This window comes from Polistes canadensis, unplaced genomic scaffold, assembly GCF_001313835.1.
Source record: "Polistes canadensis isolate GaletaPanama2010 unplaced genomic scaffold, ASM131383v1 scaffold_48, whole genome shotgun sequence".
NCBI classification, from domain to species: Eukaryota; Metazoa; Arthropoda; class Insecta; order Hymenoptera; family Vespidae; genus Polistes; species Polistes canadensis.
This window is the reverse complement of record NW_014569595.1, coordinates 120507-134484: the sequence shown is the minus strand read 5'-3', so window position 1 is coordinate 134484 and position 13978 is coordinate 120507. Positions and strand designations below refer to the sequence as shown.

Below are 13978 nucleotides of genomic sequence, written 5' to 3'. Positions count from 1 at the left end.
TGATACCAAATGAATTGGTCATTGTAAAAAGGTTTATCAGCAGATAGAAAAAATCCATAATTTTGTTAAAAAATTATTTATTTACAAGATAACATAGTAATTATTAAGAATAACTATTATAATTTTATTTTTTATTACTTATATTTTTGTTTCTCTCTCGTGTAAACTTATATAAATTTAAATTAATTTATATGTTTTTCTTATTGATAGGAATAATTGATTGTTCAACTAGAAATAAGAATATTAATTAGTATAATATAAAGATTCTGGTTTGACTGTGTAAAAAAATATCACTGTTACAGTTATGATAAAATGAAATATAATACGTGTATGTAAGTTTAAGATAGACAACTAAAACGTTGCAAAATTTAATATTAGCTTATTATTTGCGTTTCCGAAATCTAGACACAAAGTTTATTTGTAACTTTTTATCTGATTAACTCTACACCAGATGTTATTTTGTAATCCTATGAAATGTGAAACTTAGAAGATTAGCTAATTAATGTAAAACTTGACTAAGTCAATTTTGTTATTTTAACACCATCTATATATTTAAAAAAAATGCGTTTTTATTTATTTATTGTTAATACTAATAATTATTTAATACGGTATATATTGATTGAAAAGTAAATTAAATTTGTGAACATTCATATTCTGTAACAATGTAATAATTTAAACAATGTTTTCCTCAATATTCGAATGTATTTATATCATTTAATTTCTTTTTAAAAAGTTGAAATTCAATCGTCAATTTAATTCGGTTAAGGTTAGTTTCAAGCTCAGACTGAAATACCGACCGATTTTCTAATAGAATTAGGTTTAGAATAAAAATAGCATTTCTAAATGAATTTTAGATAAATTCTAGAATGCATTTTTTATATATCCACGAATTTTATTTAAGTATTATGAAAATATTGATAAAAAATGTATAATTTAAATTAAATATAATCTTATATATATATCACGAGCAATTATGTTAAAATTAGAAAACTTTTTGAAATAATTGTTATGATTAATCATGTGCGAATTTTTCAATAATATAGCGTTGATAGATTAAACTAATTTTAAAATAGAATGTATTGAGCAATACATTTGCGTAGATTTTCAATTTTAGGAAAGTTACCATGACATTCTGATTCAGATCCAAGCATATGTTGTGAGAGTGAATGGAAAGATAAAATAATTTTATAAGATTAAAAAACTCGTTTTCAGTGACTTGATTATTTATTATATAAAAAAATGATTAGCTAATGATATTAAATATTGTAATATGTAAAAGTTGATTTCCTTGTACAAATTATCTATGTCGATAACACATTTCTATACAACATTGCATACGGTATATATATCATACATTAATTATTTTATTTTATCTCATTAATTATTAATATTAACATTTATTTTTTAATAACACTTTGTATATTTAACAAATTGTAAAAAACACGTAAAATATTTTTCTAATTTTAAATAATATTTATTTTCTGGATCAATGATGTGTGGCGCTATCTGCAGCACTATGAGCGAACAATCTTCATTGCATTACCGACTGCATCATTCCACCATTTTTATCTTACAAGCTTGTGTCAACTCGAATGGCTTGGAATAAATATTATTTTGAGTCTTAATTTTTGTTAACAAAAATGAATAACATCGAAATAGAAGATTTTTATCATCACGACTTCACGACTGCCACAGAATGGGAAGTTTTTATTGCACGTTTGGAAGAAATTATGCACGAGTGGAAAGTGTCAGACAAAAGAAATGGTCCAGTTTTGAAATCCGGTGATTTTATTCATTCTCAGTGGAAAAATAATACGGAGAAAATTAATTTTGCAGGTATATTTATTACTGTTTCTATTCTTTTATTTATTTTAAAGATATAAACGTTTATTCAATGTTTCGTCAACATAGTAAAATATTTCCTAACCTTTTTTACGATGTATATTTTCTTTTGTTAACTCTTTACATTGTACTTTTAGATGTTGAATTTACACTCAAACACTTTAGGCTTGTATTAGAAAATAATGAAAATCAGGAAAGTCCACTGGAAGATGACGATGAAAGAACCGAATGTCAAAAAGATATATTGAACTCATCGAATGATTTTGCTCGCATTGATCAAGAACATTTAGAAATAGCACCTTATTATGGAGTCAGAGAATTTCTTGTTTTGGTTCCGGGAAAAAGACATTCTATTATAGAAGAGACACGTATGAAGATTTTATTAAGTTCCATTACAATTGCTGCTAATAATACGAATTGGTAATTGTATTAAAATCAATGTTCGACATACACACTTCAACAAAATTATATTAATTTATTATAATATTTTAGCGAAGTACCTATCTTCGTGCAAGTGCAAGAATCATGGCAAAAAATGTATCTTGGTACAAGCGTCGGCAGAGGCAGTTCGGTTAACTTCGAGATGGTACATCTGAAGAAGATACCACCGCATTGTAAATATCTTACTGGTGAGTACACATTTCAAAGTTTTATTTAAATAATTATTGATAGAGTAAAATTATATCCTTTGTAATAGCATTTTAGATTATTAAATTTATTTATACAAGTTTACTTTAAGTATACGCTATTATTTTACAGATGTAGATTATTTGCAGGTTTACTTGCCTTATTTAAACAGAAGATCACAGAAGGCTGTGGTGTGAGGTTAGATCCAGTATTAGTTTCAGTAAGATTTTCTTATTTATTGAGGGATTGGACATGCAGTACTTGGACACAGCAGCCCCCTGATTTTGACTTCATGCAAGGAGAGACGCTTGGAGTAGCTGAATTAGGAAAGCTTCCATTTGGGGCAACTTTTGATCCTATTGGGTAAGATATCCAGAGTCGTAGAAAATCTTTTTCTAACTAAATAGAAATAATCTATTATTGAATTTGTTATACATTTATAGGGAACTTCATTTGTATACCACATGGCCTATAATGTCAGAGCATGTTGTAGTAGATAGTGAAGGATTCACTGACTTAGAACCACAGTTAGCACCAGAGTGGTCCGTTCAAGTTACAATGGTACCTTCACCTGCTTGCTTACTTGGAGATTATTTAACAGATTTTCTACATCTTTGTAATGATCAGAGAGGTATGGTTGATTTGTTAGGCGATAACGCTATGTTTCTTGGCGACGACGAGAACAATTTGAGTGCTGCATTTAGTATATTAAGTGAATCAAAAATTCCTACAATTTCTTCGGTCATTGGTAAAGGAAACACGAAGAAACCGAAGAATGTTGAAGGTCCTATTTCTGATGAAATATTGTTGCCTATATTGTATTTTCTTTTCCCCGATACTGAAGATAATCCTGTAAGTAAGAATTTATTTGATTCGATTATTTATATTTTTGCCAAATAATAATTAAATGAATTTAATTCAGAAAACACCGTATGGGGATATGAGTATGTATTACGAAGAGGAACAGTGGAAAGGAGTGAAGACTTGTATAATTGACAGTTTGATATGGCGTCTAGCAGTCGTAGCCGCACATTGCACGCATAATTTAGGAGGAGCCACAGCGTTAGCTCAACTTTGGCACGAGTTCGTTCTGGAAATAAGATTTCGTAGAAAGTCGGATATTCTTATACCAGGGTGAGTCATTTTATTAATTCTTCTAATAATTAGAAAAAAGAGAAATAAAAAAAGAAGAATGATAGATTTTAATCTCTAACGCAATATCTTTTTCTAATGCGTTTTCTTAATTAATTGGACAATAACGCACTTAACATTTCGGTGCACGTTTTAAATCTATATTTAACATTCGTTTAGGACAGAATATTATTTTTCTGTCGAATGCACTTCACCTAGTGATGCAGTCTCTTTGGGTATATAAATACGATCAGCGAATACTTATTTAAAATAAGATCATAGTTTGAACAAATCGATGAATAATTGTTTAACTCTATGGTACTATATATTATAAGTACCAAAGTTATACAATTTATTAAAAATAATCGATACGATGATTTAAACAATAGTTATCATCTGATTCGATCTAGCTTATTACTAACTTAGTCTAATAACGAGTACATTGTTGTACATTGATGCATCAAATCATTGCATCTGATCGAATAGACTGACTGAACACACGTTTGTTAAAACCGATGATCATACTGGCATCAGGCCGCTTCTCGTTGTTGGATTACGTGTCATGTATATGTCCATGTCGTGATCGGTCCAATTATTTTCATCATAATTATTCAATGTATGCGTGGAGTCAGCTAAACTGTACCGACTGCCAGGCCTTGGCGGATTTTGTTCCAAAGTACGATTACGCGATCTTGGTCGTTGTCTTCTAGAGGAGGCGTGAGGTGGCATATGATTATTCACGTAATTACTTCGCGACATTCTATCCGAACCTGCTGCTAACGATTGACGTGACTGACGTAATTCTATAATCCAAAAATCACCCGTTAATTTTATTTATTAATACAACTTTATAGTTCTATTTCTTTAAATTCTTTTTTATTTTATTTTTTTTTTAATAAATACCTGGTCTAGAATTTACGAGATTAGATCCTAAAGTAGTGTTAGCAAAATATCGCGTTGAGTTATTAGAAAAACTGTGTTGCGATTGTCCATCGGCAACAGAACGTGTAGATATTTTACCACCATAGTGAACTGTTTGAGAACGAACATCGTCAATACAAGAAGCTCTGGTAATCGAACCTAAAGATTAGATAAAACAAATGTATTAATTTTAAATTATGTAATAATTTTCAGGTATATGGCTAGAATATTCATACCTTGTCGATCAACAGGAAAGATTCTAGGTCTCGGTATACTTCTGTTACTATAAGCTGATACTTGATCCCATTCTTTTTGAGGATTGTAAGCACTTAAGGTTGCCATCGAAGAAAGAGGACCTCCTGGGCTTGGCGTTGGGCCACCAGTCGAGCAACAATTAACTGGTAATCCTGCTATAGGTCCACCCATGTTAGTTTGATCGATACTATGAAGCGTGTGAAGTTTACGAGCTCTTCTTCTATTGGCAACCACGAAGATTATTACCGCAACTACTATAGTTGCACATATAGCTGCACTAGCAGCTATAGTAATTTTGTCCATATTAGAAGTCGGCGAATTTTCTGTTCTAACTTCTCTGCATTGTTGATAGGGTACATTTGCTGGCATTAGGTTGGTTTCTTCCAATGAAACGACACATACTATGATACATTCCTATAGAAATGAACAATTAATCATTAATTTATTTTTTTTATTTGTTTTTTTTTTTCATTTAATTCAAAATATTTATTATACCTGATATGGTACGTTCTTTATTTTAAATTCACGTTCGCTAGCATCAAGAGGTGGAGCTTGTTCAAAACTATCGTCTCCAAATAATCGATAGATCACACGAAATCCTAAACTTTTAGGTGCTTTCGTATCCCAATAGATGATCACTGAGTTATCTTGTCTAAGAACATCCTTCACTATAATATCTCTATCGCTTGATTTAGCTTTGTAAAGAGGAGAACCAAGAACTAAAGGAGGTCTTGGTTGATGTTGCTGAGGTTGATCCTGAACATGTTTAGGTGGACTCAACGTAGTCCTCATTATAACAACATTTCCTGTTCGAGCTGCAGTTGGTCTGTTAGTTGTCGAAGGAAACATAGTAGAAGTTTGAAGTGCTTCGGTTGTTCTTCTAAATTCTGTAGTTGAAAATATCGTCGTTGTCGTTGTCGAAGGTGTCGTAGTCGACGTAGTAGTAGTAGTTGTCGTTTGGGTGGGAATCTGTGGTCTTATCGTTGAATGATGCGTAGCAACACCCAGATTATCGCTTGGTCCAGTTGGTTCTCTCGTATCAACACTTTCGACAGTGCCAATTCCAATAATTTCTGGTGTTCTTTCACATGTCATATCTAAGATGATTATTTTCGAGTTAGCAAAATATCTTTTTTAAAATAATTGTGAAGATTTAATTTTCTTACCGTTTATATCAATGTTGTAAAAATTTTTATCTTGTAATCTTTGAGGGCTACCACAAAATGGTGGTTTACGTTCACGACTAGTTACTTGAAGATCTCTAGTCTTGATCCAATCGACGATCCAACGTAATTTACAATCGCATACAAGAAATCTTCCTCCTAAGCTCAGTCCTCTTAGAGTACCATTCAGTCTAGCCAATGCTCGTTCTGGTACAGTGGACAAAGGATTTCCATCGATAGCGAGAAGCGTTACAGATGGATTACCTTGAAAAGCATTCACTGGTAACTCTGTTATCAGATTGAATCCGATGTCTAGTACCTGTAAAAACAAAAATAAATTAATAAAATCATTATTAATAAGATCCAAATTTTATCATTTATAAATTCATACCCTAAGATCATGGATACTGTTGATTGCAGCAGTTGGAAAATCAGAGATGAGATTGTTTAACAAACTCAAAGAACTCAGAGTATTCCTGACGCCATAGAAAGCATTTGGTCCAATAGCTTGAATCAAGTTTCTTTCAAGATTGAGCCCAGTCAACGAGTCTAATCCTTCGAAAGCTTTGATACCAGCAGAGCCAGGTAATTCCTCTATACTATTTTGAGATAGATCCAGAAAAGCCAAAGCTTTGAGACCTCTTAATGCTTCCGGTACTTTCTTCTGTTTTGTACCTTTAAGATTAAGATTTTTTAAGGTTGCTTCCAAACCTCTAAAGGCCCCTGATGAGAGAGCGACTTCATTGTCAGACAATTTTAAAGTAACCAGTTTTAACCCTGCAAAGGCATCATCAGGAACTTTAGTAATCTTATTCATCGACAGATCCAACACTGTTAGATTTTTTAGAGTCTTTAATGTTTCGATAGGTAGCTCTTTCAACTCGTTATCTTTCAAATTAAGACTCTTCAATGTATTTTCTTGACTCATGAATGCCTCAGTTTCAATCGTTGATATACGACAGCCTGATAATTGTATATTATTGATTCTTAACGCTGAAAGAGATTCATTTTTCAAAGTACTAATGGTACTGTTATTAATGTAAAAGAGATCAACTGTAATTTTTGAAGCATATCGCTTCATAGCCGATAATAGTTGACCATAATCAACTATATCGCATTGTACTGATAACTCTCTAGCAAGATTGTAATCGCAGATGCAAGAGTTTTCTAGTTCGGCAACGCTTTGTGCCCATGGACAAGCTGAGGTTGCATTAACTATACATATCGTGCCTGCTAATAGCAGTAGTAACGTCTTGATCGTTAGTGTATCTGTAAAGAAAAAGAAAGATACAATATAATAAATCGTTGCAAATTATTATCTATTATTTTATAACAAATTTTATATATAGAATAAAATAATTTGTGTTCATTGACTACAGTCTTGGTAAATACCAAAAAGTCTAGCCATTTAAATCATTGAGTAAACGTGTGTTTGTAGGATACATCGTTTAAATCATTGACTAGACTTTTTTTCAGACACATCGTTTGGATCATTGACTAAACTTTTTTTGTAGATATATTATTTAAATTATTGACTTAATTTTTTGTAGATACGTCATTTAAATCATTGATCTAATTTTTTGGTAGATACATTGTTTGGAGATCGTTGACTTAATTTGTTGGTAAATACGTCATTTGGATTATTGATTAAATTTTCTGAATAGATCGTGAAAGAAAGGGTATTATACATTACACGTTCGAGGAATTCTAAAATCGTAAAAAAAATTCGATGTTAGATCACTTCGAGTTGGTAAGACGTCTTAGGAAAATTGTCAGAGACTATGAAAACTGGACTCGTGTAGTCTTGAAAGGCTTGAACACAGTCCATAGGGCATAGACCGAACCCGTTACGAGTCAATGGCCGGAGTATATACGTGTCCTCAGTTCAATCTTCCTATCGATAGCACACAGATAATCGTAGAAATTCTTTTACTTTTTCTCTCATTGCGTCATTGAAAAAAAATTCTAATCGTCTAAATATTGCACCGATATATAAATAATTAAACGATTGACAAAATTGTATGAAACACTTGATATTAATGTTTATTTTATTTCGACATAAACCAGGGTGAAAGTAATTGAAATATTTTTTTTTTCTTCCTTTTTTTGTTGTTGTACACGATCGCGTTTAAATCATTTATAGTAATTAGAACGTCCGAAGATTTTCTTAGGACAGTTTCACTATCTCTCACCATTCTCACGTCTTCTATTTCTTTTCTTTTATATTACATAGAAGTAAAAAAAAAAGTAGAAAAAGAATAAAAAAAAAAAAAAACTGGAGATCTAATTTCAGTCTCCACCGTGTGTTTCTTTCTTCTTTTCAAGACGGTTATTGCGCTATCAAGCAACGCAACGCAACGCAATACAATTTCAAGATTCGTGCTTACGTATATGGAGAGAAACAGAACGTTTCTTCGTTACTGAAAATCATTACAGCGTGTAAGGATCGCTCGTAATACCAGCTACTTCTGGATTTCTGCTTTTATGCACTTTGCCGATCTAGTTCTATCCTTTTTGCTTATTTTATTCTTTTTTTTTTAAATTCCTTATAAACGATCATCTTATTTTTCTTACCACAATTAATTTTTGGTATTATTTAAAATAAAATAAAATAAAATAAAATAAAATATAATAAGTTAAATAATAAATAATTAGTGAATCAAGTTTCGGAACTTTGGCGGGAGGGAGGGTGGTAGGGGAAAGGGGCTTGACAAAAGAAAACTAAATTCACATGGAAAAGTAAAAAGAAGAAGAAATTGTTGTGTTCTGTGAGAGAATAATTTAAATTAGGTATATAACTTCCCGTTTCTAGTGCGATGGACTTAGGTGATAGCTTTTAACCTGCTTTCGGGTAGAACAATTCCTAGACACAGTAAGTCACCTACATTAAGCTCGAGCGTGTGCACATTCTTTGCATTCGTGCACAATGAATGGAGCTATTTGCAAAACCTTTCACTCGTGCTTCGCTTACGGAAGAAGAGCGACAATCTTGTTCCAGTTATCTTCTTAAAATCATCATCATCATCATCATCCTATTAATAATTTCATGTATTTATTTATTGATTTGTTTTCTTTTCTTTTTTTTTTTTTAATAAATAAAATAATTAATAAACAACAATTAAAGAATTTTTTATCTAAATGTTAGACATTCTTCGGTGTATTACGTCAAAAACATATTTTATTATTCACCTAATAGGTCGTTGTTATAAATTCAAGGTAAACTCGTCTCCCTCGATCGTAGAAATATTTTTAATCTTGGTTTATAGATCGATAAAATATTTTTTTGTCTTTTTTTTTTTTTTACTCGATTCAAAATTCGACGACGAAGAAAAAATGCAATCAAATCAAATAGAAATTTATTTGTTAATCGTTTAGAAAATATGATTATGCACCGTTATAGAATCGTTAATATATATTTAAGAATTTCTCCGGAAGTTGATATTTGAAAAATGGTTACTCTTTTTTTTTTTTATATCGGTTTGAACCTTCTTTCGTCAGAATCAAAATAGACGGAACACGACTGGTTAAGTTAATTAATTACTTAAATCAAGCACCGTTGCAATACGGATCTTGAAATACTTGTTAACGAGAGCAGAATAAAAGTTAACTTAAATATAACCGTAGATTTATATTATAATCAACTCATTTTAAACTAATTATATATATACATACATACATACATACATACGTAAATAAATCCGTATTTGATTATTATTCTTATTCGATATTTTATTCTAATTTTTAGAAAATACAAACAAAACGGTAGATAACAATAACAACATACAATTATTTTTTGGGGTTCTTTTTTTTATAAATTAATTTTTTGATTGAAACCGGATTAGTTCGTTAATAATTAATTATTATGATCTTAATTTGTTACGCTCGTTAACATCAAACCAATAGTGTTAAATATTATCAGAGTATGACTAGGTTGAAGCTTTCTAAAGGTTCTTTTAAAAATGTTAGTGTCAGTAACCTTGGAAGTAAATAAAAAGATAATATATATATAATATTTTATATATTTATTAAAATTAGAGAAAAAATAGAAAAATATATTATGTCTACTTACTAACATACTAGTTTCGTATTAATAATAATAGAGGAGACAGATAATGAGTTAAATGAATGAAATAAGTAACATGGTAAGAATCTTTCAAGTGTTACATCATTTTCCGCACGAGATTGTTAAAGTAATGTCGATCATAAAACCGTAAAATAAGAGATGATCTTATTACATTAAATGTTATTGAACTTTCAGTATATTATAAACATATTTATATATTTTATTTTATTTTTTTCATATCTTTTTTGGGAGCGTTTTTTTTTAATATTTTATGTTACGTCCAACACAAATAATAATTATATAATTATTTATTAAATTATCTATTTTCTTACCTCTTCCGTGGACGCGTTTTTTTATATTTTATTTTTCGTTAAATATAATAATAATATTAATGATAATGATAATATATATATATGTATATATATATATTATAATCATGCATGAATGCATGTATGAATTAAGAAACAGTATATTATGTATAATAACCAAAGGTATCATTAGTTTCATCCCATCTAACGTAAAACGAGGTATTAGACTGTGAAATAAATCATAAGGATCCTTGAACGATTCATTTTCATTTATCTTATCATTAACCTTGTACAATTATTTTCTAATCACTAGAAAACTAGTTAAAAAAGAATAATATCATTGATCAATGATGATATTATCAATCTTATTAGAAATACGTCGAACAAAATATAAAAAAATAAATAAAGAAAGAAATAAGAGATTAGTGAAAGTGATGAAAACGTAGATTAAAATAATTTCTCTCTGTTATTTTGGATAATTTCTCTGATTGAGAAGATAATTATAAAAATGATCCATATAGAATTTACAATTATAAGATATTTAAGATTTCCTATAGTTTGGAGGATTAGGTTGGTTGAAATATATGTGTATGATACACGTGCATGGGGTGCAACTAAACTTGCTTAGGAATCTAAGCCTTTCACTTTCGTTCTCTTTCGACTCTTCGTCTCTCTTTTTCTCTTTCTCTCATATTTTTTTTTTCCCTTTCTTTTTTTCAAACGCAAGATCGAAATGTATGATAAAGATTTTCTACTGGGTATGTACTTAGAGTATATTAGAATGTGTTTGATACACTGGTCAGATTAACTCGGACTTGTACTTTAATAGTATTTATCTTTCACTTTAAATCGATTCTTTGCATGGTTCTCACGCTATTCTCCTTTTTTTTTCTTTTTTTTATTTTTCTTTTTATTTTTAAATTTATTTGAAGGGTTTAGTACTTACTCTTACTACACGGTCAATAGTATTTATCTTTCACTAATAATTACTCCTTGTCTCTAGTTCTAATACAATTTTATTTATTTTTTATTCGTTGATTCATTCAGTCATTGTAGAATTGTTTTTTTCTTTTTTACGAAGGACCTAATACGCACACTCATTCACGTTTTATTCGAACAAAAATAAATTTAGATTGACACGTTTCATTTTTATTTTTTTATATATATATTTTTATTTATTCATTCATTCATTAATTTATATTTTTTTTATTATTATTTGTTATTCGCGTTTTATTTGAATAATTAAATTTGTTGATTAACATAATTAAAAAAAAATAATAAACAATTGCGTTGAAATATACCAAGTATTTCGTTTGTGTTTAATTAAAATAAACACGTAGGAGTAAAAAATAGTTGAAATAATTGAAATTGTTGAAAGATCAATGCGAGACTAGTTTTGTTGAAGAATATGATATTACCAAGGTGTTGGTGAATCCTTGCGAAGGTTGCGTAAATTCTCTTACGTGTACCATTCATCTCGAATGTTATATACGAGAAAGTGGAAAAGATTTCTCGACTCGAATCGAATTTTTAAATACTTTTTTTTTTCCACAATCCCACTCGAGGAATTGCTTTTATGCATCTGCATTTTTAAATCTAATTTCCTGGTTGTTGTTCCCTTTTTTTTTATTTTTTTTTTTATTTTTTTTTATTTGTCATTGTACTATAATTTCTTTTTTTTTTTTAATTTAATTTTGTCGTTTAAATTTCCGACAATGAAACGATTTCGTTCTACTTCCAAATAATAATTGCATTCATTACTTTTTTTTTTGTTCATTCGTTCTCTCATAATCGTTTCTATACTTGAAAGTATAAGGAACAATGGAGAAATTGCATCGTATGTATGGTGAAAGAAAAAAAAATTATATATATATGTATATATAGAAAGAAATGAAGCATACTTTTTCTTATATGATAATAATTCTTTTTTTTTCTTCTTTCCTAAAAAGAGATTAGAAACTTAATGATGAAAGAATAATGAAAAAAAATGAAAATAAAAATGTTAGGAAAATATTTGTGTGCAATAATTTGAATGTAAAAGACCTTTTTGAAATGTTGTAAACAAATTAGAATATTACGAAGAATTATGCTTATATTCTTCGTATTATTTCTTTTCATTTCTCGTATACGGATTTACCGTAAATTAAATGGAATAAAATTAATCTGTGGAATGTGTCTGTAGACCTTGTAGATTTCTAACCGCGTGCATTATTATTTTCATGACTAAACGAAAGACCTTTTTACCTTTTTTATTTTTTTCTTATTCAGATATGTAAGTTTACAAGGAATAGAAATCAGATACAAATTGTGTGTCACGATCGGTTACTTTGTCAGATACATTTTTCTTTTTATAAGTAATTTCATTAAATAAGCTTTTGATTAACTAAATTATTTATAATCTATAAAAAAATAATTTATGGATACTTCATCCTCCCCCCTTTTTTATAAATAACATTTTATATAAGATAGTTCGAGATTTTTTAGGGAAAATTTTATCGGTATTTCATTGGCTAATAATTAATGTTTGAACATTCATATATATCTTTTAACCTAATAATATAATACAAATGAAAAATTATTATAATAAATGAATATACAATAATGATCCAAAATTATTCTAAAAACCAAAAAGAAAAAACAATATAAATAAAATAAAATATAAAAATATTCAAAATCGTTTTAACATTAATTATTATTCAATAAATAATAATAATAATAAATGAATATACACAGTATTAGGGTCAAATTGATAAAACAATTGGCTAATAATATTTATTTATAAAATTATTAGATAATTTAATAGATAATTGATAGTATCACAAAACATGTAGGATATTGAATAGATAGTAATTCTTTCTCGACCTACCAAACTTTCCATATGTTCGTAACGGTCCCAGCTACCAATCGGCACAGTATGCTAACCGACTATCTAAGTACTGTTACCTGTTCCATCTCGCAAAACGCATACACACGTGGAACGTGCTGGCAAACAAAGAAAATATTTTCATATGTGACTATCCTACCAACATCAATTTTTTAAGCAAATATTGTTTTGCAGAATAAATATTCACGCGAAAGAAAAAAGAAAGATAAATCTATATTAAGAATTATTCGTTTAACAATGGTTAATTTAATGGTTATATTATAGTTAATATCGTGATTAATATAAAATATTATAATCTTATAGTGGATGTTTTTTCTTTGTATACAAGTATATATTATTAAAATACATTTGTGTTTCGTTTTTTTTCTGATCGTTGTTGTTTTGATATTGTTAATGGTCGACAATTTGGTTTCTTTATTTCTTTTATCAACTATAATTAGAATCGAGCATAGTTTTTCGAATAGTTTCTAAGACCTGGTAATATTATTCAGTAGCTTTGAAAATGTATCTATGTGTATGTTTAAGTAATCGTAAGATGTAGCGCGGATGTGCATCAAAGTGGCTCATGAACCGAGTACACCATGCATGCAAATTAGTTGCCAAGTCCTCATTTTTTTTCTTTACCGTTTTTCTATTTATTCTTATAAACATAAATTATTATAATAATATCGTTCAAACATTTATTTTATTTTATTTTATTCGTTCGAAATTTTATAAAATCGAAATACATACGCGAATACCTAATAAAATAAAATAAAATAAAATAAAATAAAATAAAATAAAA

The 13978-nt window shown here is 28.9% G+C and overlaps 2 protein-coding genes across 3 annotated transcripts in view; one reads left to right on the top strand and one right to left on the bottom strand.

Moving 5' to 3' along the window:
* Positions 1-1550: 1550 nt before the first annotated feature.
* LOC106785293 (rab3 GTPase-activating protein catalytic subunit) overlaps positions 1551-13978 on the top strand; it is a 24120-nt gene continuing 11692 nt past the window's right edge. For both annotated transcript variants that reach the window (XM_014745608.1, XM_014745607.1), the window contains exons 1-6: positions 1551-1836; positions 1980-2262; positions 2335-2471; positions 2619-2832; positions 2913-3321; positions 3392-3603. In XM_014745608.1, coding sequence (XP_014601094.1) covers positions 1641-1836; positions 1980-2262; positions 2335-2471; positions 2619-2832; positions 2913-3321; positions 3392-3603 — 1451 coding nt within the window. In that variant the 5' untranslated portion in view covers positions 1551-1640. The remainder of the gene's footprint in view (positions 1837-1979; positions 2263-2334; positions 2472-2618; positions 2833-2912; positions 3322-3391; positions 3604-13978) is intronic.
* Positions 3617-13978, bottom strand: part of LOC106785294 (vasorin) — an 18181-nt gene continuing 7819 nt past the window's right edge. Inside the window, exons 3-8 of the mRNA XM_014745609.1 lie at positions 6331-7208; positions 5943-6258; positions 5272-5873; positions 4758-5190; positions 4504-4680; positions 3617-4403 (exon numbers count right to left, since the gene is read on the bottom strand). Of these exons, the coding sequence (XP_014601095.1) occupies positions 4120-4403; positions 4504-4680; positions 4758-5190; positions 5272-5873; positions 5943-6258; positions 6331-7208 (2690 nt within the window). The 3' untranslated portion in view covers positions 3617-4119. The remainder of the gene's footprint in view (positions 4404-4503; positions 4681-4757; positions 5191-5271; positions 5874-5942; positions 6259-6330; positions 7209-13978) is intronic.